This window comes from Pantherophis guttatus, chromosome 2 (genome assembly GCF_059756535.1).
Source record: "Pantherophis guttatus breed Tessera chromosome 2, ASM5975653v1, whole genome shotgun sequence".
Taxonomy (NCBI): Eukaryota; Metazoa; Chordata; class Lepidosauria; order Squamata; family Colubridae; genus Pantherophis; species Pantherophis guttatus.
The window spans coordinates 290670294-290691126 of record NC_142064.1 but is presented as its reverse complement, the minus strand read 5'-3'; the positions used below and the strand labels follow the sequence as shown (position 1 = coordinate 290691126).

Here is a 20833-nt window from a genome sequence, read left to right as displayed (position 1 = left end):
AGAGGCAGGGATTCAGCCAGGGCCTTCAGAACCTGGCGGGGACCTCAGCTGTAGAAAAGCCGGCAAAAAGCCGCTAGCCAGCGGACCAGCTAGCAGCCTGATCGCAAAAGCGATCCTCACAATTACAATAATAAATACCTTCGAAAGCTCACGCTTAGATGATCACAGAATGAAAGGGGCGGATTTGGGGGAATGCAAAGGGAGACCCCCCAGACCAGGCTCTGCCTGCAGCTGGCTGGCCTCCTTCCAGGTGGGGAGGGGTCTGAGTCCCAGATGGCAGCTTGGCCGGGATGGGGTGGCAGGCAGGGGTGGGTTCTACTTACCTTTACTACCGGTTTGCAACGGGGCTGCGTGCACTCGCTTCGCTAGCGCGCTCTTTTGCACAGGCGCAGAAGCATTTTGGTGAAGTCGGGGTCAGTGGGCGGAGCCTCCCGTCGGTTTTACTACCGGGTCTATAGAACTGGTGCAAATCGGGGCCAACCCACCACTGGCGGCAAGAAGTGTGGAAGGGATTGGGGGGGGAACCTTGGGGAAAGGGAAGGTGGGGGCAGATTGAGGCTGAATCAGTAAGATCCAGGGATCACCACACATCCTTTGACTGGATTACTCTTCATCTCCTCCTTCACCAAATCCTCTAACTGGCACAATTCTTAGTTGGATTAATGGGAGGATCTGGGTGAGCCCCAGTGGTGGGTTGCTCCTGGTTCGCACCGGTTCGCAATAACCGGTAGTAAAAATTTGTGGTAGTTCGGAGAACCGGTAATAATATTGGCTGGCCACGCCCCCGAACCAGTCCCCGGCCCGGTTACTGCTCGCTTATCCCGCCCACCTCATCAGAGGCTTTTTTTTTTTTTTACTTTTAAAAGCATTTTTTCTACAACCTCTTCGGCCAAAAAATGCTCAGCTGGGATCGTCAGAGGCTTTTAAAAGCATTTTTTCTGCAACCACTTAAGGTTTAAAAGTTTTTTTTAAATGGCCACGCCCATCCAGTTACATTAACCTCCCACCAAGCCACGCCCACAAAATAAGCGACACCCACAGAACTGGTAGTAAAAATTTTTAGTCCCCACCCCTAGTGAGCCCCCCGAGAAGGTTCTTTAAAGGTTCACTCCAGCTCAGAGTACTTTGCTAAGTGTTTCTCACTGTTGAGGGATTGTTTTTAATAACTGTTAATTCTATAATGCTGAAGACCGCTCAATTTGTTATTTGTAATTTGAAGCAGAGTTGCCACCCAGACAAAGAACAATATTTCAGGTGTGGGTTGTTCTTGTTTTTTTCATCATAAGCCCATATGCATCTGGGAACATTAAAGATCTTTGTGGAATAGCTAAAAAAAAGGCAGCGGCTTTGCAAAGTGAAAATCATGAGTGAGCAAGAAATGCAAATTCTGGATGAGAAGAAATATTTCAGCAAGAAAATGGATGGAGCATTTTAAATAAGTGGAAATTGAACAGTTTCAAATTGGCATTTTATTGAAAACAGTTTGAACTCGTATAGATTACTTTTAATAGTTGATTCAGCCTTTCATACTTCTAAGGTCGCTAAAATGAGGGCCCAGATTGCTGGGGACAATATGCTGACTTTGTAAATTGCTCAGAGATAAAGTGGTAAAGCATTGTGGAGTAGCATATAAATCTAAGTGGAATCGCTATTGCTATATAGTTTCTCCGCAGCGTGGATCCTTTTATGAGAAATAAGATGACTTTTCTGAGCAAAACTCTTTCCACAATCCATGCATTTATACAGCTTCTCCCCAGTGTGGATCCTCTTATGGGAAATAATACTACTTCTATGAGCAAAGGTCTTTCCACATTCCATGCATTTAAATGGTTTCTCTCCTGACTGGAGCTTTTTGTGCCTTCTAAATCCACTGCCATGAGTAAATGTCTTTCCACACTCCGTACATTTATACGGTTTCTCCCCTGTGTGGATTCTTTTATGGGAAATAAGACTACTTCTATTAGCAAAGGTCTTTCCACATTCCATGCATTTAAATGGTTTCTCTCCTGAGTGGAGCTTTTTGTGGTTTCTAAGTCCATTTTTCAGAACAAAACTCTTCCCACACTCCATGCATTTATACGGCTTCTCCCCTGTGTGGATCCTCTTATGGGAAATAAGATGACCACTTTGAGCAAAGGTCTTTCCACATTCCGTGCATTTGTATGGCTTCTCCCCTGTGTGGAACCTTTTATGGGAAATAAGATTACTTCTATAAGTAAAGGTCTTTCTACATTCCGTGCATTTATATGGCTTCTCCCCTGTGTGGATACTTTTATGGGAAATAAGACTACTTCTATAAGTAAAGGTCTTTCTACATTCCGTGCATTTATACGGCTTCTCCCCTGAGTGGAGCATTTTGTGTCTTGTAAGTCCAGTTCTCCGAGCAAAACTCTTTCCACACTCCATGCATTTATATGGCTTCTCCCCTGTGTGGATCATCTTATGGGAAATAAGATTATGTTTTTGAGCAAAGGTCTTTCCACATTCCATGCATTTAAATGGTTTCTCTCCTGTGTGTACCTTTTTGTGTCTTGTAAGTCCATTTCTCTGAGCAAAACTCTTTCCACACTCCTCGCATTTATACGGCTTCTCCCCTGTGTGGATCATCTTATGGGAAATAAAATGACTTCTTCGAGCAAAGGTCTTTCCACACTCCGTGTATTTATACGGCTTCTCCCCTGTGTGGATCCTTTTATGGATAGTAAATTGCCAGCTTGTCCTAAAACATTTTCCACATTCCAAACATTTATAAGGCTTCTCTTTTGTGTCAATCGCTTTTGGAGAAGTAAGGAAGTTATTTCCAAGAGAAACAATGAATGTCCCATTGTAATTTTGTCCGTTGTGTCTTCTTATAGCATCTTCTCCTTTGTTTTGGGTTAAATCTTGTTCATTTACTTGTACTTTAGCTTTGATTAGCTTCACACTTTTCCCAACATATTTTTTCCTTATTCTCTCTTTTTGGGCAAGAAAGTCTTGCATCGGAGCATCAGTGGAAGATGAGCTTTCCTGATTCCAATTCTTTGACTGATTTTTCTCATGGCTTCCGAATTCCATTCGAATTCCAAACTTCTCCGTTCCATCTTTAGCATTGATCACTTGGAACAGTTCACAGGACTCTTGATTCTCCTGCCCATTATTACCTTCAAAGTAAAAGGGAAATGAAAATAATAACAAGGTTAGAGAAAAAGATCAAAGCGTAGAAAGTCAAGTGAATTTCCTTCGGAATTTCTCCGAAATTCCATTAGGTTGTATGTTTGCACGCTTCCAGGGGTGTGATATAGACATGATGATTTCTATATTCATAAGTCATGAAAGCTTTGAAGATGTCTAGAAAACATCTCTTTCTTTACAATTATCTCTATATATGCAAACCTCACTCAGTTTAGAGTTAAGGAATAGAATGGAATAACAGAGGTGGAAGGGACCTTGGAGGTCTTCCAGCCCAAACCTCTGCTTAGGCAGGAAACTCTACACCACTTCAGACAAATGGTTATCCAACATCTTCTTAAAAACTTCCAGTGTTGGAGCATTCACAACTTCTGGAGGCAGGTTGTTCCACTGGTTAATTGTTCTCACTGTCAGGAAATTTCTCCTTAGTTCTAAATTGCTTCTCTCCTTGATTATTTATTTAAATATTTATTTATTGGTTTGATTTATATGCCGCCCTTCTCCAGAGACTCAGGGCGGCTTACAATGCTTTTTAAGCAATAGCCTTCATCCTTTTGTATATACCTGCTTAGTAGGGCTTTCGCCCCCCCCTCCAAGTGGTGTTCTTGTTTATACAAAGTCAGCTTATCGCCCCCATAATCCGGGTCCTCGTTTTACCTACCTCGGAAGGATGGAGGATGAGTCAACCTTGAGCCTGGTGAGAATTGAACTCGCAGTAATTGCAGGCAGCTGGCAGCTAAGTGCTACTTTAACAGCACTTTAGTCTGCTGCACCACCAAGGCTCCTTAGCTTCCACCCATTGCTTCTTGTCCAACCCTCAGGTGCTTTGGAGAATAGCTTGACTTCCTCATCTTTGGGGCAGCCCCTGAGATATTGGAACACTGCTATCATGTCACCCCAGTCCTTCTTTTCATTAAACTAGACATACCCAGTTCCTGCAACTGTTCTTTGTTTTAGCCTCCAGTCCCCTAATCCTCTTCATTGCTCTTCTCTGCACTTTTTCTAAAGTCTCGACATCTTTTTTACATCGTGGCGACCAAAACTGAATGCAATATTTGGCCAAATAAAGCTTCTCTTGATCTCGAAGTCTGAGTCCTTTGATTTTCTGCAATACCCCCACAGATAAGTTCAAATATTTGATATTTGATAAATAAATAAATGGAAATGGAAAAATAGAGATAAGAAATGGCACAGAAAGCATCTAAGCAAAGAGACATTGACTCTTTCCTTCCTTGGAGCACGAGAAGATCCTTTCCTTCTCCCTCCCAGGAGACGATATCTGATTAGTGGTTTTTTAATAAAAAAATTAACTATAATTTGTCTTCTTGAACTCTCTGATTGGGGACTAGAGAACTCTTACCCAGAGAGGCCACGTTCCTATGGTTTTCAAGCATGACTTCCGAATGCAGGGCTTTCTGGTCAGGATCCAGCTGAGACCATTCCTCCTCAGAGAAAGACACAGCCACCTCCTCGAAGGACACGAGACTCTCCTGAACACGGAAAAAAGAACAGAACAGAAAAGGATTCGCAAGATCTGTTCATCTTCATGAATGATTTAGACAAGAGGATAGAAGGGGAACTCATCAAATTTACAGACTAGACCAAATTGAGGTTGGAGAGGCCGGTGGACGGCTCAGGCATTGGGTCGCTATGAATGCCCCCCCCTTTTTTTTTCTGGCCCTGTTATCGGCCATCGGTCAATGTGGACTTTCTTACCCTGGAGCTTGGGACCTGGCTCTGTTTTTCGTCCTGTTTCCTGGCTGTATGGAAGACAAGACAGTTACGGGAGGATTGATGGAGCCGGTTCCATACTACGTTCGCCGCTGATGGGATGCTCATCTTTCCAGGACCAGTAGGGCCAAACCACTGTGAGAGGGTGGTTCTGGACTTTTCCAACTTGCCTTGATTAAGATGGCTAACCACCGTGAGAGGGTGGTTTGAATATCTCCCTCAGTTGGACAGAACATGAGGACTCCTGCCCATTACCGTGAGAGGGTAGTTGTGATTCTTCCGGTTAATTTAGTCTTGCTTCCTGGACGTTTGAGACCATCATTATAGACCCGTAGGCCATGTCTAGGCCACACCTGTATTACCATTCCAGTGTTCGAATGTACTCCAGGGCTAAGCTTCTTGCGCTGTGAGACTCCCCCGTCTCACAGGCTTGGCCCTCTATGTTATCGAGGGCCCACTTTAATGACGGGTCTTGGGACCCCGAGAGGTGGCATGTCGCAAAAAGGGGTTTGAGGGGTTTTTTAAGGACATTTTTAAATAGACTTTTAAGGGGTTCTAGAGGGTGGGAAGGTTATGTGGGTTTGGGGGAAAACCCACGGGGAATGGGGACTGACCCGGCAGTTAATGGTGCCACGGGGGGTATGGACTCTGGGGGAAAGAGGGCTGTTAAAATGCCCTCTGCTGAGGGCTTTTCTATTAATACGCTGAGTGGGAGGGGCAGGTATGGCGGGAGCAGGGGGCCATATCGTGTGGTGGGGGCATGCACTCGCTACGTTTGAGCGATTGCATGCCCCGGTCCCCTTAGCTCTTCCCGTTTCCCAGGCTGCTCAGAGTCTCAGGGCCCGAATCTCCGGCTGTTGTTGTGTAATGCCAGGTCCGTAGTAAATAAGGCCCCCCTCATTTGTGACCTTATTCAGGAGGGGGGAGCGGACCTGGCAGGTATTACGGAGACCTGGTTGGGCCATGAGGGGGGGGTTCCCCTCGTGGATATGTGCCCACCAGGCTTCCAAGCATTCCATCAGCCGAGAGCTCAGGGCAGGGGCAGGGGGGTGGCGGTTATTATAAAGGAAAGTCTTGATCCGAGGGAGACCACTGTACCTCAGATAGCCGGATGTGAGTCCCTTTTTGTGAAGTGGGGTCGTGGGGTCCAGATGGGTCTGTTGATCACGTACCTGGCTCCCTGCCACGTGGCAACGACCCTGCCCAAACTCCTCAACATCATAGCCGAGGTGGCGGCTGATACCCCTAGACTTGTGGTCATGGGGGATTTCAACCTGCCATCTATCGGTGAAACGTCAGAGGTAGCTCGGGAGTTCATGGCTTCCATGACGGCCATGGACCTGACCCAAGTAATTCATGGCCCTGCTCACCTAGGTGGACACACTCTGGACTTAGTTTTTATCTCTGGTCAGTGGTTCAGTGGCCTTGATACAGCGGATATAGGCATTGAACCCTTGTCATAGTCGGACCACTCGCTCCTTCGACTTGACTTTCTGACCGCCACACCCCGTCGCAGGGAGGCGGAGCCGACCAGGTAGTTTCGCCCCAGGCGCCTGATGGATCCTGATAGGTTCCAGATGGAGCTTGGGCCATTTCCTGAGACTCTAGCTCATGACTCGGCTGAAGACCTGGTGGCCACCTGGGATAATGTGGCTGCCGGGGCTTTGGATCGAGTCGTGCCTTTGCGGCCTCTGACCCAGCGCCGAACTCACTTAGCTCCTTGATTCTCCGAGGAGCTGAGGGAGATGAAGCGCCGGAAAAGACGCCTAGAGAGCGGTTGGAGGGTCAGCCGATCCGAATCTGACTTGACATCGGTAAGGTCTCATATCAAGACCTACCTAGTGGCGATAAAAGCGGCGAAATCTAGCTATTTTGCCGCTCTTATCGCATCATCAGATAACCGCCCAGCCGCCCTGTTTAGGGTGATCCGCTCCCTTCTCCATCTGGGAGCGCGGGATGACCCCTTGCAGGGCCGAGCTGAGGATTTTGTACAGTATCTGGATGATAAAATAACTCAGATTCGGGAAGACTTGGCCGCTGACTGGGTTAGCTCAGACAAGATGACTGAGGCAGGGCTTGAGAGTGTTATCTGGGAGGAGTTCGATCCTGTGGCTCCCAAGGTCGTGGACAGGATCTTGGGATGGCTGAACGCGACCACATGTTTATTGGACCCGTGTCCCTCCTGGTTGGTGCTGGCTTCCCGGGAGGTTACACGAGGCTGGCTCCAGGGGATTATTAACACTTCTTTGAGTGAGGGTGTCTTGCCGGCTGCCTTAAAAGAAGCGGTTGTGAGGCCCCTCCTCAAGAAGCCCTCCCTGGACCCGGCTGTTTTGGCTAACTATCGTCCAGTTTCCAACCTTCGCTTTATTGCGAAGGTTGTTGAGAGTGTGGTGGCGTGACAGCTTCCCCAGTACCTGGATGAAGCTGTCTATTTTGATCCGCTCCAGTCCAGTTTCAGACCTGGGTACAGCACGGAAACGGCATTGGTCACGTTGGTGGATGATCTCTGGAGGGCTCGGGGTAGGGGTTATTCCTCTATCCTGGTCCTGTTAGATCTCTCAGCGGCTTTTGATACCATCAACCATGGTATCATGTTGCGCCGGCTGGAGGGATTGGGAGTGGGGGGCACCATTTTGCGGTGGTTCTCCTCCTATCTCTCCAACTGGTCACAATCTGTGTTGACAGGGGGCCAGCGGTCGACCTCGAGGCGCCTTGTTTGTGGGGTGCCACAAGGGTCAGTCCTCTCGCCCCTTCTGTTCAACATTTATGTGAAACCGCTGGGTGAGATCATCCGTGGTTTTGGGGTGGAGTTCCATCAGTACGCTGATGATACTCAGCTGTACATCTCCACCCCAGACCATCCCAACGATCCTTGGAAGTGATGTCCCAGTGCCTGGAGGCCGTGAGGGTCTGGATGGGGAGAAACAGGCTTCGACTCAACCCTTCCAAGACCGAGTGGCTGTGGCTGCCGGCGTCCCGGTATAGCCAGCTGGCGCCATCGCTGGTTATTGGGGGCGAATCATTGGCCCCCACGGAACGGGCTCGCAACTTGGGCGTCCTCCTGGATGCACGGCTGTCTTTAGAAGAGCATACTACAGCCGTGGCCAGGGGGGCTTTCTATCAGGTTCACCTGATATGCCAGTTGCGCCCTTTTCTGGATCGGAACTCCCTACGCACAGTCACTCAAGCACTCATCACTTCTCGTCTGGACTATTGTAACACTCTCTATATAGGGTTCCCCTTGGGGTGCACCCGGAGGCTCCAACTGGTGCAGAATGCGGCCGCGCGGGGGATTATGGGAGTGACGGGGCGCTCCCATGTGACTCCTTTCCTGCACGAGCTGCATTGGCTTCCGGTGGACTTCCGGGTGCGCTTCAAAGTGTTGGTGATAACCTTTAAAGCGCTCCATGGCTTAGGGCCGGGGTAGTTACGGGACCGTCTTCTGCCACCAATTGCCTCCCACCAGCCAGTTCGCTCCCACAGAGAGGGCCTCCTCAGGGTGCCGTCGGCCAGACAATGTTGGCTGGCGACCCCCAGGTCTTCTCTGTGGTGGCACCTACCCTCTGGAACAATCTACCCCCAGAAATACGAGTGATCCCAGACCTCCGGACTTTTCGTCGGGCCCTTAAAACCTATCTCTTTCAGTTAGCCAGGCTGTCCTGATTTTATGATGGGTTTTTAAAATTTGAAATTGGTTTTAAATTGTAATGTTCTAAATTATGGGCCAAATTATTTAATTATTTTAAATCTATTTTAACTTTTTTATATAAAGTGTTTTACTTGGCTGTTCACCGCCCTGAGTCCGAAAGGAGAAGGGCGGTATAGAAATTTGATAAAATAAATAAATAAATAAATAAATTGACAGGAATAGCAACACTCAAGATACAGAAGGATCAACAGATTGATCAACAGTGAGAAATGTAAGGTTCTACATTTAGGAAAGAAAAACCAAATGGACTGGCACAGAAGAGGTGATACCTGGCTGAAGAGTAGCAAGGGCAACAGGGGTCTTGGAGTCCTAGTGGACATCCACTTAAACAGGAGTCAGCAGTAGGCTACAGTTGCCAAAAAGAAAGAAAAAAAACCAACAGAATCATAGGCTGCATTAAGAGGGATGGAATCAAGATGACATGAAGTGTTAGTACCACTTTAAAAGGCCTTGGGAAGACCCCACTTGGAATATTGCATCCAGTTTTGGTTGCCAGATGTAAAAAAGATCTTGAGACTCTAGAAAGAGTGCAGAGAAGAGCAACAAAAATTATTAGTGGACTGGAGGCTAAAACATATAAGGGAATTGGGTGAGTCTGGTTTGATGAAAAGAAGGACTAGATGGGGTGACATGATAGCAGTGTTCCAAGAAGCAGTGGATGGAAACGATTCAAGGAGAGAACCAACCTACAAGTAAAGAGAAATTTCCTGACATTGAGAACAATTAATCAGTGGAATGACTTGTTTCTAGAAATTGTGTAAAAGGCGAAAGATTTATGCGATCTGAAGAGAAACCAGAGTAGAAATTGTGGTGCTCCAACACTGGAGGTGTTTATGAAGAAATTGGACAGCCATTTATCTGAAATTTTATAGGGCTTTCTGTCTAAGCAGGGGGTTGGACTAGAAGACCTCCAAGTTCCCTATAAACTCTGTTATTCTGTTCCATTGTTCCCAAATTCCCAAAGTAAAGATGTGCACCAAGTTAAATGGCTGTGCATCACACAAGTCCAATGGTGGGATTCCGCCGATTCTAGGCGGTTCGGCTGAACTGTTTGTTAAATTGCTGGCCAGTAATTTTTTTTTTTTAATTTGATTTATATGCCGCCCTTCTCTGGAAACTCAGGGCGGCTTACAATGCGCTAAGCAATAGCCTTCATCCATTCATTTAATATAAATTTAATAAATAAATAAATAAATAAAATCCTTTTGTATATTTATACAAAGTCAGCTTATTGCCCCCACAACTGGGTTCTCAATTTACCTACCTTAGAAAGGATGGAAGGCTGAGCCAACCTTGAGCCTTGGCGAGATTCGAATTTACAGTAATTGCAGGCAGTTGGTGTTAATAACAGGGTGCTTTAGACCACTGTATTACCAAGGCTCTTTAACAAACGGTTCAGTGTTTTTTTGCAATTTATTGGCCTCGCAGCACACCGAACCTTTTGTTAAATTGCTAGCTCGCCCGCCCCTCCTCCCACCCGCGTCGCGTCAGCCTACCCTAGCCCAGGGCTGGGCATTGGTGGCTCTTTTACAACCTGTGGACTTCAACTCCCGCCTAGCCCATTCTGGGGAATTGTGGAGAATTCTGGGAGTTGAAGTCCACAAGTCTTAAAGCTGCCAAGGTGGGAGACATCTGCTGTTACACTGTAGAATCCTTTCAAGCATGAAGATGGCCAAGTATCCTCCTTGAGAGACAACAGTTGAACATCAGGAGGGCTGTTAGAGGGCAGGGCTACATTTGGAAATTTTTGCATTTTTGCAGGTGGTGCAATATGATCTGGTGTCTGCAATGGAGAGCAAAATACGGCTTCTTCTCTCCGCTGTAAGTGCGGCGTCAGGATTCCACCTTGGTATATTTGCGGCACAAGGCAGCCCTCATCTCCTGCCACTTGGGACTCGGAGCGGTAAACAGTGTCTGGTTCGGGGAGCAGCCGGATTTTGCTCTCCATTGCTCCATTGCTCTCTAGGAAGCTCTCGTCTCTCGAGGAGCGCTCCCTGAAGTGGTGCGGGAAACTTTGGTTGGGCTTCTCGAGAGATGAGAACTTGCAGGGGGCCGAGAGAGCAATGGAGAGCAAAATCCGGCTGCTCCCCGAACCAGACGCTGTTTACCGCTCCGAGTCGGCAGGAAATGAGTGCTGCCTTGCACTGCAAATATACCAAGACGGAATCCTGATGCTGCACTTACAGCAGAGAGAAGAAGCCAGATTTTGCTCTTCATTGCAGACACTAGATCAGCCCCCTGCAAGTAAATGAGAGAGAGAGAGTGGGGGAGAGTGGAGGAGCGAGAGAGAGAGAGAGAGGAAGAGGGGGGGAGAGAGAAAGAGAATGAGAGAAAGAGGGGGAGAGGGAGAAGGGGGAGAAAGAGAATGGGAGAAAGGGGGAGGGAAAGAGAAAGAGGGGAGAGAGAAAGAGAGAGAAAGAGTGGGGGAGAGAGAGAAGGGGGAGAGAAAGAGAGAATGAGAGAGAATGGGGGGGAGAGAGAGAAAGAGGGGGAGAGAAAAAGAGAATGAGAGAGAGAGAGTGGGGGAGAGAGAAAGAGGGGAGAGAGAATGAGAGAATGAGAGAGAGACAGTGGGGGAGAGAGGGAGAGAGAATGAGAGAGAGAGAGTGGGGGAGAGAGGGAGAGAGAAAGGGGGGAGAGAAAGAGAATGAGAGAAAGAGTGGGAGAGAGAGAGAGAAAGAGGGGAGAGAGAGAGAGAGAAAGAGGGGGGAGAGAGGGGGGAGGGAGAGAGAGAAAGAGGGGAGAGAGAAAGAGAAATGGGGAGAGAGAAGGGAGAGAGAAAGAATGAGAGAGGGAGGAGAGAGAAAGAGAATGAGAAAGAGTGGGAGAGAGAGGGGAGAGAGAGAGAAAGAGGGGGAGAGAGAATGAGAGAGGGGGGAGAAAGAGAAAGAGTGGGGGAGAGAGAAAGCGGGGAGAGAAAGAGAGAATGGGGGGAGAGAGAGAAAAAGTGGGGGAGAGTGCCTGAAGGACCGTATCCCGTCACTGGGAGTCCAGGTGCTTCAGCAAGCGGCGCGCTGGATTCATATTAGTGGTCCGCGAAATTTAAAAGTATGAACTTGGTGGTCCCTGAGGTCCAAAAGGTTGGGGACCCCTGCTCTGGAGGATTTAAGTAGCTTAACTGTGCTTGCTTGCCAATACCAGAATTACAGAGTTGGAAGGGACCTTTGGAGGTCTTCTAGTCCAGGGATCTCCAACGTTGGCAACTTTCTCTGCCTGGGCCTGATGCTTCCTGAGAGGCAGAGGGTCTCTCTGAATGGGACCCCCTCCCCAAAAGGCTGGCCCCAAAGCCCTAGCTCAGAGGTCTTCAAACTTGGCAGCTTTAAGACTTGTGGACATCAACTCCCAGAATTCTCTAGCCAGCTTTCTGGGAGTTGAAGTCTGCCAGGCTTAAACTTGCCAAGATTGGAGATCTCTGGACTAGAAGATAAATGATGGCATAAATGATGACCAGTCAAAAGTGCGAGGACCTGTCAGAAATCACTTTTTTCAGCCCTCTGGGTAGTCCCTATATGCATAGGGACTACTCAGAGGGCTGAAACTTATTTTTTACTGGTCCTCGCACTCTTGACCAGTCCTTGAATTTACGACCGTTCTCACATTTTACGATTTGTGCCCTATCTTGTCACCATGGTGAAGAGAAGTAGTGGTGAAATGACTGACACGGTTGTTAAGAATGCCACAACGGGCATAAATGTGAGGATGGTCATAAGTGCGAGGACCGGGCAAAAATGCAAGGACCAGTCCTTGAACTTACGACTGTCCTCACATTTTACGATTTGCACCCTATCTTGTCACCGTGGTGAAGAGAAGTAGTGGTGAAATGACTGACACGGTTGTTAAGAATGGCGCAACGGGCATAAATGTGAGTATGGTCATAAGTGCGAGGACCAGTCAAAAGTGCGAGGATCAGTCAGAAATGACTTTTTTCAGCCATCTGAGTAGTCCCTATGCACACAGCCAAGTCCACCCGGTCACATGACCAGATAGCCACGTCTACCCAGTCACATGTGCAGCTAGCCACACCACCCTGTCACATGACCACCAAGCCACACCCCCAACTAAGCCACACCCATAGAACCGGTTGTTAAAGAAATTGAACCCCACCACTGCACAAGTCCTAATATTAGGTGAGAACGTGAACAAATCTGAAAACTACTTCCACTGAAGAAATATTTGGGGAAGTTTTATCAAGTTCATTGATTCTGCAAACCCTTCAGTGTCTTTCAGTAAAGTAATCTGAACAGTGAGGCCACTGTTCCTCAGATAGCTGGCTGTGAGTCCCTCTTTGTGAAGTGGGGTCAGGGGGTGCAGATGGGTTTGCTGACTACGTACCTGGCTCCCTGCCACGTAGCAGCTGCCCTACCTGAGCTGCTCGACGTAATAGCCGGGGTGGCGGTGGATACCTCCAGGCTTATGGTCATGGGGGATTTCAACCTGCCATCCGTCAGTGAAACGTCGGAAGCGGCTCGGGAGTTCATGGCTTACATGACGGCCATGGACCTGACCCAGTTAGTTCATGACCCCACCCACACTGGGGGACACACGCTGGACTTGATTTTTGTCTCTGGTCAGTGGTTGAATGATCTTACAATAGGGGACCTAGTCATTAAGTCCTTGTCATGGACAGATCATTCGCTCCTTCAGCTGGACTTTCAGACTGCTGCCCCTCGCCGCAGGGAGACGGAACCGACCAGGTGGTTCCGTCCCAGGCGCCTAATGGACCCCGAGAGGTTCCTGACGCAGCTTGGGCCATTCTCAGAGGCTCTGACTCACGGCTCGGCTGAGGAACTGGCAGCCGCCTGGGACAGGGCGGCCGCCGGAGCCTTGGACCGCGTCGCGCCTTTGCGGCCTCTGACTCGGTGCCGTTGTCAATTGGCTCCTTGGTTCTCTGAGGAGCTGAGAGAGATGAAGCGCCGGAAAAGACGCCTAGAGAGCGATTGGAGGTCTAGCCGCACTGAATCTGACCGAACACTGGTGAGGTCTTATATCAAGACCTACCTAGTGGTAATAAGAGTGGCGAAATCTAACTATTTTTCCACTCTTATTGGATCTGCAGAGAACCGCCCAGCCGCCCTGTTCAGGGTGACCCGCTCTCTACTACAGGTGGGAGCGAGGGAGGATCCCTTGCAGGGTAGAGCTGAGGATTTTGGACAATACCTGCATGATAAAATTGCTCAGATTCGGGGCGGCCTGGACTCTGATTGGATAGCCTTGGACCGGATGACGGAGGTGAGTCTTGAGTGTGTTATCTGGGAGGCGTTTGACCATGTGACTCCTGAGGACGTGGACAGGATTTTGGGGAGGCTTAACGCTACCACATGTTTATGGGACCCGTGTCCCTCCTGGTTGGTGCTGGCCTCCCGGAGGTTACACGAGGCTGGTTTCAGGAGATTACCAATGCTTCATTGATTGAGGGTGTCTTCCCATCCGTCCTGAAAGAGGCGGTGGTGAGGCCCCTCCTCAAGAAGCCTTCCCTGGACCCGGCTGTATTAGCTAATTATCGTCCTGTCTCCAACCTCCGCTTCGCGGCGAAGGTTGTTCAGAGTATGGTGGTGAGACAACTTCCTAGATTCCTGGATGAAGCTGTCTATCTAGATCCGTGCCAGTCGGGCTTCAGGATGGGTTACAGCACGGAAACGGCATTGATCGCATTGGTTGATGATCTCTGGAGGGCTCGGGACAGGGGTTGCTCCTCTGTCCTGGTCCTGCTAGATCTCTCAGCGGCTTTTGATACCATCGATCATGGTATCATGCTGTGTCGGCTAGAGGGGGTCGGAGTGGGGGGCACCGTGCTACGGTGGTTCTCCTCCTTCCTCTCTGACCGCACGCAGTCTGTGTTGACGGGGGGGGCAGAGGTCGAACTTGAGCTTCCTCACTTGTGGGGTGCCGCAAGGGTCAGTCCTCTCGCCTCTCCTGTTTAACATTTATGTGAAGCCGCTAGGTGAGATCATCCGTAGCTTTGGGGTGAAGTGTCAACTGTATGCTGATGACACGCAGTTGTACATTTCAACCTCAGGCCTCCCCAATGATGCCCTTAACGTGATGTCCCGTTGCCTGGAGGCTGTGCGGATCTGGATGGGGAGGAACAGGCTCAGACTCAACCCCTCCAAGACTGAGTGGCTGTGGCTTCCGACAGCCCGATATAGTCAGCTAACACCATCGCTGGCTATTGGGGATGAGATCTTACCCCCCTCAGAGAGGGCTCGCAACTTGGGCATCCTCCTGAATTCACAGCTGTCTTTGGATGATCATAAGACGGCCGTGGCCAGGGGGGCTTTTTATCAGATTCACCTGATCTCCCAGTTGCGTCCATTTCTGGATCGGGACGCCGTGCGCACAGTCACTCACGCCCTCATCACTTCCCGTCTGGACTATTGTAATGCTCTCTACATGGGGCTCCCCTTGAGGAGCACCCGGAGGCTCCAACTGGTCCAGAATGCAGCCACGCGAGTAATAATGGGGGCGACTCGTCGTTCCCATGTAACACCCCTCTTGCGCGAGCTGCACTGGCTCCCGGTGGTCTTCCAGGTACATTTCAAGGTGTTGTTTACCACCTTTAAAGCGCTCCATGGCTTAGGACCTGGTTATTTACAGGACCGCATTCTGCCACCGATTGCCTCCCACCGACCATTACGCTCCCACAGAGAGGGCCTCCTCAGGGTGCCGTCGGCCAAACAATGTAGGCTGGCGACCCCCAGGGGGAGAGTTTTCTCTGCAGAACTTTCAGTGCCTTTCAGTAAAGTAATCCCATTTCTGGATCAACTGATCTATCGCTCTGTCTATCACTGATTCATCTAGTAGTCTGAGCCATTGGCTGAAAGGAAGAAAACAAAGAAGAGAAAATTCCCTGGGAAATTCATTTCTCAGCCTTTGCAAAGCGGGAATGTTTGATCTCCTAATCGAGGCTCAAATCAAAGGATTGGAAATTATTTTGTAGTCCTGGATTACATGCTCAACAGGGCCACTCCCTTTGGATTTCAATAGTCGGTTTTATTTTTTAATACAGTTTGCTTATTTTTGAACTACTGGTTATAAATAAGGCTTTTTAAAAATGGTAATGTGGCAATGTGAGCATTTAGTTATTTTTCATTAGCCTTGCAGAATTCCGAGTCAAAGAATTCTCCCCCAAAAAGGGTCTCTAGCAGTTATTGTCACTGCGATACGTTTACTCTTGAAGGACTTTTTAAAAATTGCTTCTTATAAACTCAAAGTTGGAGGAGTACCTAGCAGAACAAGATAACCAGAGGAAGCTATGCCGGCTGACAGGAACTTGAACCTGCCATTCTGCTCTCCATGTTGTGGAAGAAGAGAAAAATAATCCAGGCCAAACAAGGGGGGGGAAATAGAAGGAGGGAGCCCTCTGCACACCCGCTTCACTTCCTGAAGGAAAAATAGAAATCTAATCACTTTTCCCTTTCTTACCTGATTTGGAGGGTCAACCACTGTTTGATTTCCATCATAAAAAACAGAAAGCTTCATTCTTTGTTTCTCTGTAAGGAATAAATAATTTCAAAATGCATCATTAACAAAATAGGAGATATTCTATAGAAGAGAAGAGTGAACGAAGTTAAGACAGATGGGAAATCGGAGGATCTTCCATTACCTCCTGAGATGTCCTGACTTGGATCTTCCCAAGGGATCCTCCTGAAAAATAGCTCCTGAGGGGGATTTGATGGGTTCTTCTTTCCCTCAGGATCTCTGATCTCCACAGTGCAGCACTTCCAATAGGAGGAAGGAAGAAGCAGAATTAATGTACGTCACACGACGTAAAGTCGATTCCTATATTCAGAACGCCACCTCAAAGCCCCCAATATCCATCTGTGAGGTTGAATAAGAAACAATGGAACAATGTCCTACAAGAATAGGTGGGACATTGCCACATATTATGAATGTCAGAGAAGTTTGGGAAGGAAAGGTGAAGTATTCAAACACATTCCCTATTCTGTTTTGAACTCTTACCTGCAACTCGACCTGCTCCTTCTGCTCCTCCGCTTGGCTCAGGAGGAGGCCTTCCGCCAGGGCCACCGCCTGGGAGCTGGTCTCTGCTCCACACTCCCTCACCCAGCCCTCCATCTCTGGGGGCAGAAGAAACAGGAGCTGCTCCAGAACCACCAGGTCCAGCATCTGGGCTTTGGTGTTCTTCTCTGGTCTCAGCCATCGCCTGGAAAAGCCATGGAGTCGGCTGCAAAGTCCTCGGGGACCCTCAGCTTCCAGGTATTGGATGAAATTCCAGGGCTGAACTTCTGAAGGGAGGATGGTTTCCTCCTCCAGGATCTCCTGCCCGGTTCTTGTCCAGAGCTTCGCCCCCTTCCCAGGCTGAGCAGCTGAAGGGCCTTTTCCGGCTCCCTCCTTTGCAAAAGGTTGTGTCTCCATCCTTTCTCTGTCCTGCAGAGCAACTCCAAATGGCTCCAAGGACTCTGGTGGGTCTCCAGGTGCCTTTTCCTTCAGGGGACCATTTCTGGGGCTGCAGGACTGATCCCTGCAAGGGATTCCGCTCTTTTTCTTCTTCTTCCCCCAAGAGGAAAGTTTGCCTTGCAAAGACTACAAATGGCTTCCAGCTTCTGTATCTGAGAAGGGAAGAAAAAGAAACGCTAGACTCACCCGGAGCCTCTCCGTAAGTCCTAGAGAGGCAAGGCTCCAGTGGACCAATGGGGAAGTGCCTGGAGTCACCTTCTCTTGGCAGAGGGCGCCCCCTGGTGGATTTGGTGCAAAGTGCCAGGATCGTAGAAAGGGCGGGAAAGAGCAGTGAATGGGAGGGGGAAGGGAGAGGGCGGGGAGGATGGGCTTGGGAGTAGGAGGAAAGGCCCCTCCCAATGGCTCCCTGTCAGACAAAGGCTTCGATGTCTGTGCTTCTTTTCCCCCTTTTATATGAACCCAAATGCATGGAAGGAGGTTTTCCTCTTTCTTCTGTTGCGTTTCTAGAGCTGTTGATTATTTCTTATATACATATAATGGAACTCCACCTCCACCTCTTTCATTCGGCCTGCTTCTTATTTATGGAATGGAATGGAAGGGAAGGGACGGTAATGGAAGGGAAGGGAAGGGAAGGGAAGGGAAGGGAAGAGAAGAGAAGAGAAGAGAAGAGAAGAGAAGAGAAGAGAAGAGAAGAGAAGAGAAGAGAAAAAATAAATATTCTTTCTGGCAGCCGCTGAGATATCAGAAGGTGCCATCATGTCTGCCCTCCTTCTTTTCGTCAGACTAGAAAATACCCAGTTCCAGGAACCAAGTTTTTTAAATATGTTTTTGCCTCCATCTTTGTTGCTTTTCTCTGCACTCTTTCTAGAGTCTCCAGATCTTATTTATTATACAAAACACAAAGAAAAATAGAAATAGGAAATTAAGGAAAGGAGAAAAAGAGGGGAAAAGAAAGTTTGAGGTACAAGAAAAAAAGGAAAGAAAGACATTGACTTCTTTTTAGCACAGTGCAAGGAAAAAAAACAATTATTCCAACCTGACAATTCCATCTAATGGACAAAAGCAAAGTCGTTTTACGTCTGTTTCCTTTGAACACTTTAAATGTGAAGATATTCAATTTAATGGCTGAAGAAGGTTAAATGCACAATGGTCTCAAAGACCCTGTTGTGGCTGAGGGGATCTGCGCTCCGATTGGTTGCTGTGGGTGGAAAGGGGGCGTTTCCCTTTTTCCCGCCTTTTCCTTCTGGGTGCCATTTGAGATTTACCTCAGGATGTTCCTGACTGTCTTCTCTGCTGCGAATCTTAAATTCATTTATATAATAATAATAATAATAATTTTATTTCTATACCGCCCTTCTCCCGAAGGACTCAGGGCGGTGTACAGCCTATTTAAAAACACAGAACAAAACAACAATTAAAATTTAAAATCATTAAATAATTAGGCTCCAATTAAAATCCCAGAAATTTAAAATACCCCAGTTTAAAATCGTTATGTTAATAGCCCGGCCTGGCGGAACAACAGGGTCTTCAGAGCGCAACGAAACACCCGGAGGTCGGAGATCTTACGTATTTCCGGGGGCAGTTCATTCCACAGGGCTGGGGCTCCCACAGAGAAGGCCCTCCCCCTGGGTGTCGCCAGCCGACATAACTTGGCCGATGGCACCCTGAGGAGACCCTCTCTGTGGGAGCGGACTGGTCGGTGGGAGGCTATATGGATATAAAAGTAACCGTTTGTGTCCGTATCTCCCTCTTCCATTGGACAGCAGCTGCGTATTTCCTCCACATTAAACCTCTTCAGTTGCACCTTCCAGTCGAGGGTTTTGATTTTATCTCCTGATTCTGACAACGAGGAGGCTGGTGTGGTGCAGTTCACCCTGTGCAGCTGGCACTCGAGTCAAACAATGAGGAGGCTGGAGAAGATGTGATGCCAGAGGCAGGGATTCAGCCAGGGCCTTCAGAACCTGGCGGGGACCTCAGCTGTAGAAAAGCCGGCAAAAAGCCGCTAGCCAGCGGACCAGCTAGCAGCCTGATCGCAAAAGCGATCCTCACAATTACAATAATAAATCCCTTCGAAAGCTCACGCTTAGATGATCACAGAATGAAAGGTGAAGCCGCTCATTCAAACACATCTCTCTGCGCTGAAGACTGAGCCGAACTGGGGAAGCACCAGGCGAGGAAGGAGGGACTACATGTGCAAATTATGATCACGTGCTCAGTCTCCAGGCAGAACAGAGCAACACCCATCCTATCCTGGATTCTCTCGAAGCAGCTCCAGGGAGAATAACATATTTTTATTCCCTTTCAACCCCCTCCCCCAAGGCAGGCCCACACTGCAGGGGGTGGTTGATAGGCAGAGACAGCTAGAGGGAGAATAGGCTCATTTCACGGAGGAAAAGGCTGGGAAGGACCAGGGATTCCTCCCCATTTCATCTGCAGGAGATTCTGGAATTCTCCCTAAATGACTTAATTAGAAGATTAATCAAGAAGGGAGGGCCCACTTCCCCTGCTCCCACTCTGCAGAAGTTTCATACGAACAGAGAAGATGGGGCTAGTGTTTGTGCGTGCTTTTCTTTTTCATTGCAATACTTTTTCAGGTCTGTGTAAGGAAAAGCTGCCCAAAATCTCCAAAATTTCCTTGTCCGGCCACCTGTTCTTCAGCCACTGGACCTCAACGGGTAAAAGCCCATCGTGGTGCACAAGGAGGATGGTGTTGGGGGAAGCGGGGTCCATTGTGGTGGAGGAGATGGTGACGGTGGGCTTGGCTGGAGGGAAGGAAGAGAAGGAGGCACAGGAGAGGCACAGGAGGACCCAGAACGGAACACCAAGTTGGTTACTTCAGATGCCACATGGGACATCTGACTGACCATGTCCAGAGCCCTGACAACCCTGATTCCAGGATGCACCAAGGCTTTGGCAGAGCCATGCCAAGATCCTTGCTGAGGGGCGGATTTGGGGGAATGCAAAGGGAGACCCCCCAGACCTGGCTCTGCCTGCAGCTGGCTGGCCTCCTTCCAGGTGGGGAGGGGTCTGAGTCCCAGATGGCAGCTTGGCCGGGATGGGGTGGCAGGGGTGAGTTCTACTTACCTTTAGTACCAGTTTGCAACGGGGCCGCACGCTCTCGCTTCGCTCCCACGCTCTTTTGCACAGGTGCAGAACCATTTTGGCGACGTCGGGGTCAGTGGGTGGAGCCTCCCGCCGGTTTTACTACCGGTTCTATAGAACCAGTGCAAATCGGGGCCAACCCACCACTGGCGGCAAGAAGTGTGGAAGGGATTGGGGGGAGGAACCTTGGGGAAAGGGAAGGTGGGGGCAGATTGAGGCTGAATCAGTAAGATCCAGGGATCACCACACATCCTTTGACTGGATTACTCTTCATCTCCTCCTTCACCAAATCCTCTAACTGGCACAATTCTTAGTTGGATTAATGGGAGGATCTGGGTGAGCCCCAGTGGTGGGTTGCTCCTGGTTCGCACCGGTTCGCAATAACCGGTAGTAAAAATTTGTGGTAGTTCGGAGAACCCGTAATAACATTGGCTGGCCACGCCCCCGAACCAGTCCCCGGCCCGGTTACTGCTCGCTTACCCCGCCCACCTCATCAGAGGCTTTTTTTTTTTTTACTTTTAAAAGCATTTTTTCTACAACCTCTTCGGCCAAAAAATGCTCAGCTGGGATCGTCAGAGGCTTTTAAAAGTATTTTTTCTGCAACCTCTTAAGGTTTAAAAGTTTTTTTTAAATGGCCACGCCCATCCAGTTACATTAACCTCCCACCAAGCCACGCCCACAAAATAAGCGACACCCACAGAACTGGTA

At 48.7% G+C, this 20833-nt stretch overlaps 1 protein-coding gene and 1 pseudogene across 1 annotated transcript; one reads left to right on the top strand and one right to left on the bottom strand.

Moving 5' to 3' along the window:
- Positions 1–1451: 1451 nt before the first annotated feature.
- On the bottom strand, positions 1452–17231 carry LOC148116125 (uncharacterized). The gene is made up of 5 exons (XM_087884857.1): positions 16568–17231; positions 16212–16326; positions 16031–16098; positions 4529–4658; positions 1452–3140 (listed from the first exon to the last, which is right to left on the bottom strand). The coding sequence occupies exons 1-5, from the start codon at positions 16979–16981 to the stop codon at positions 1636–1638; spliced, it is 2232 nt and encodes a 743-aa protein (XP_087740983.1). The 5' UTR covers positions 16982–17231; the 3' UTR covers positions 1452–1635.
- LOC148116126 (uncharacterized) lies at positions 6456–15882 on the top strand (annotated as a pseudogene).
- Positions 17232–20833: the final 3602 nt, after the last annotated feature.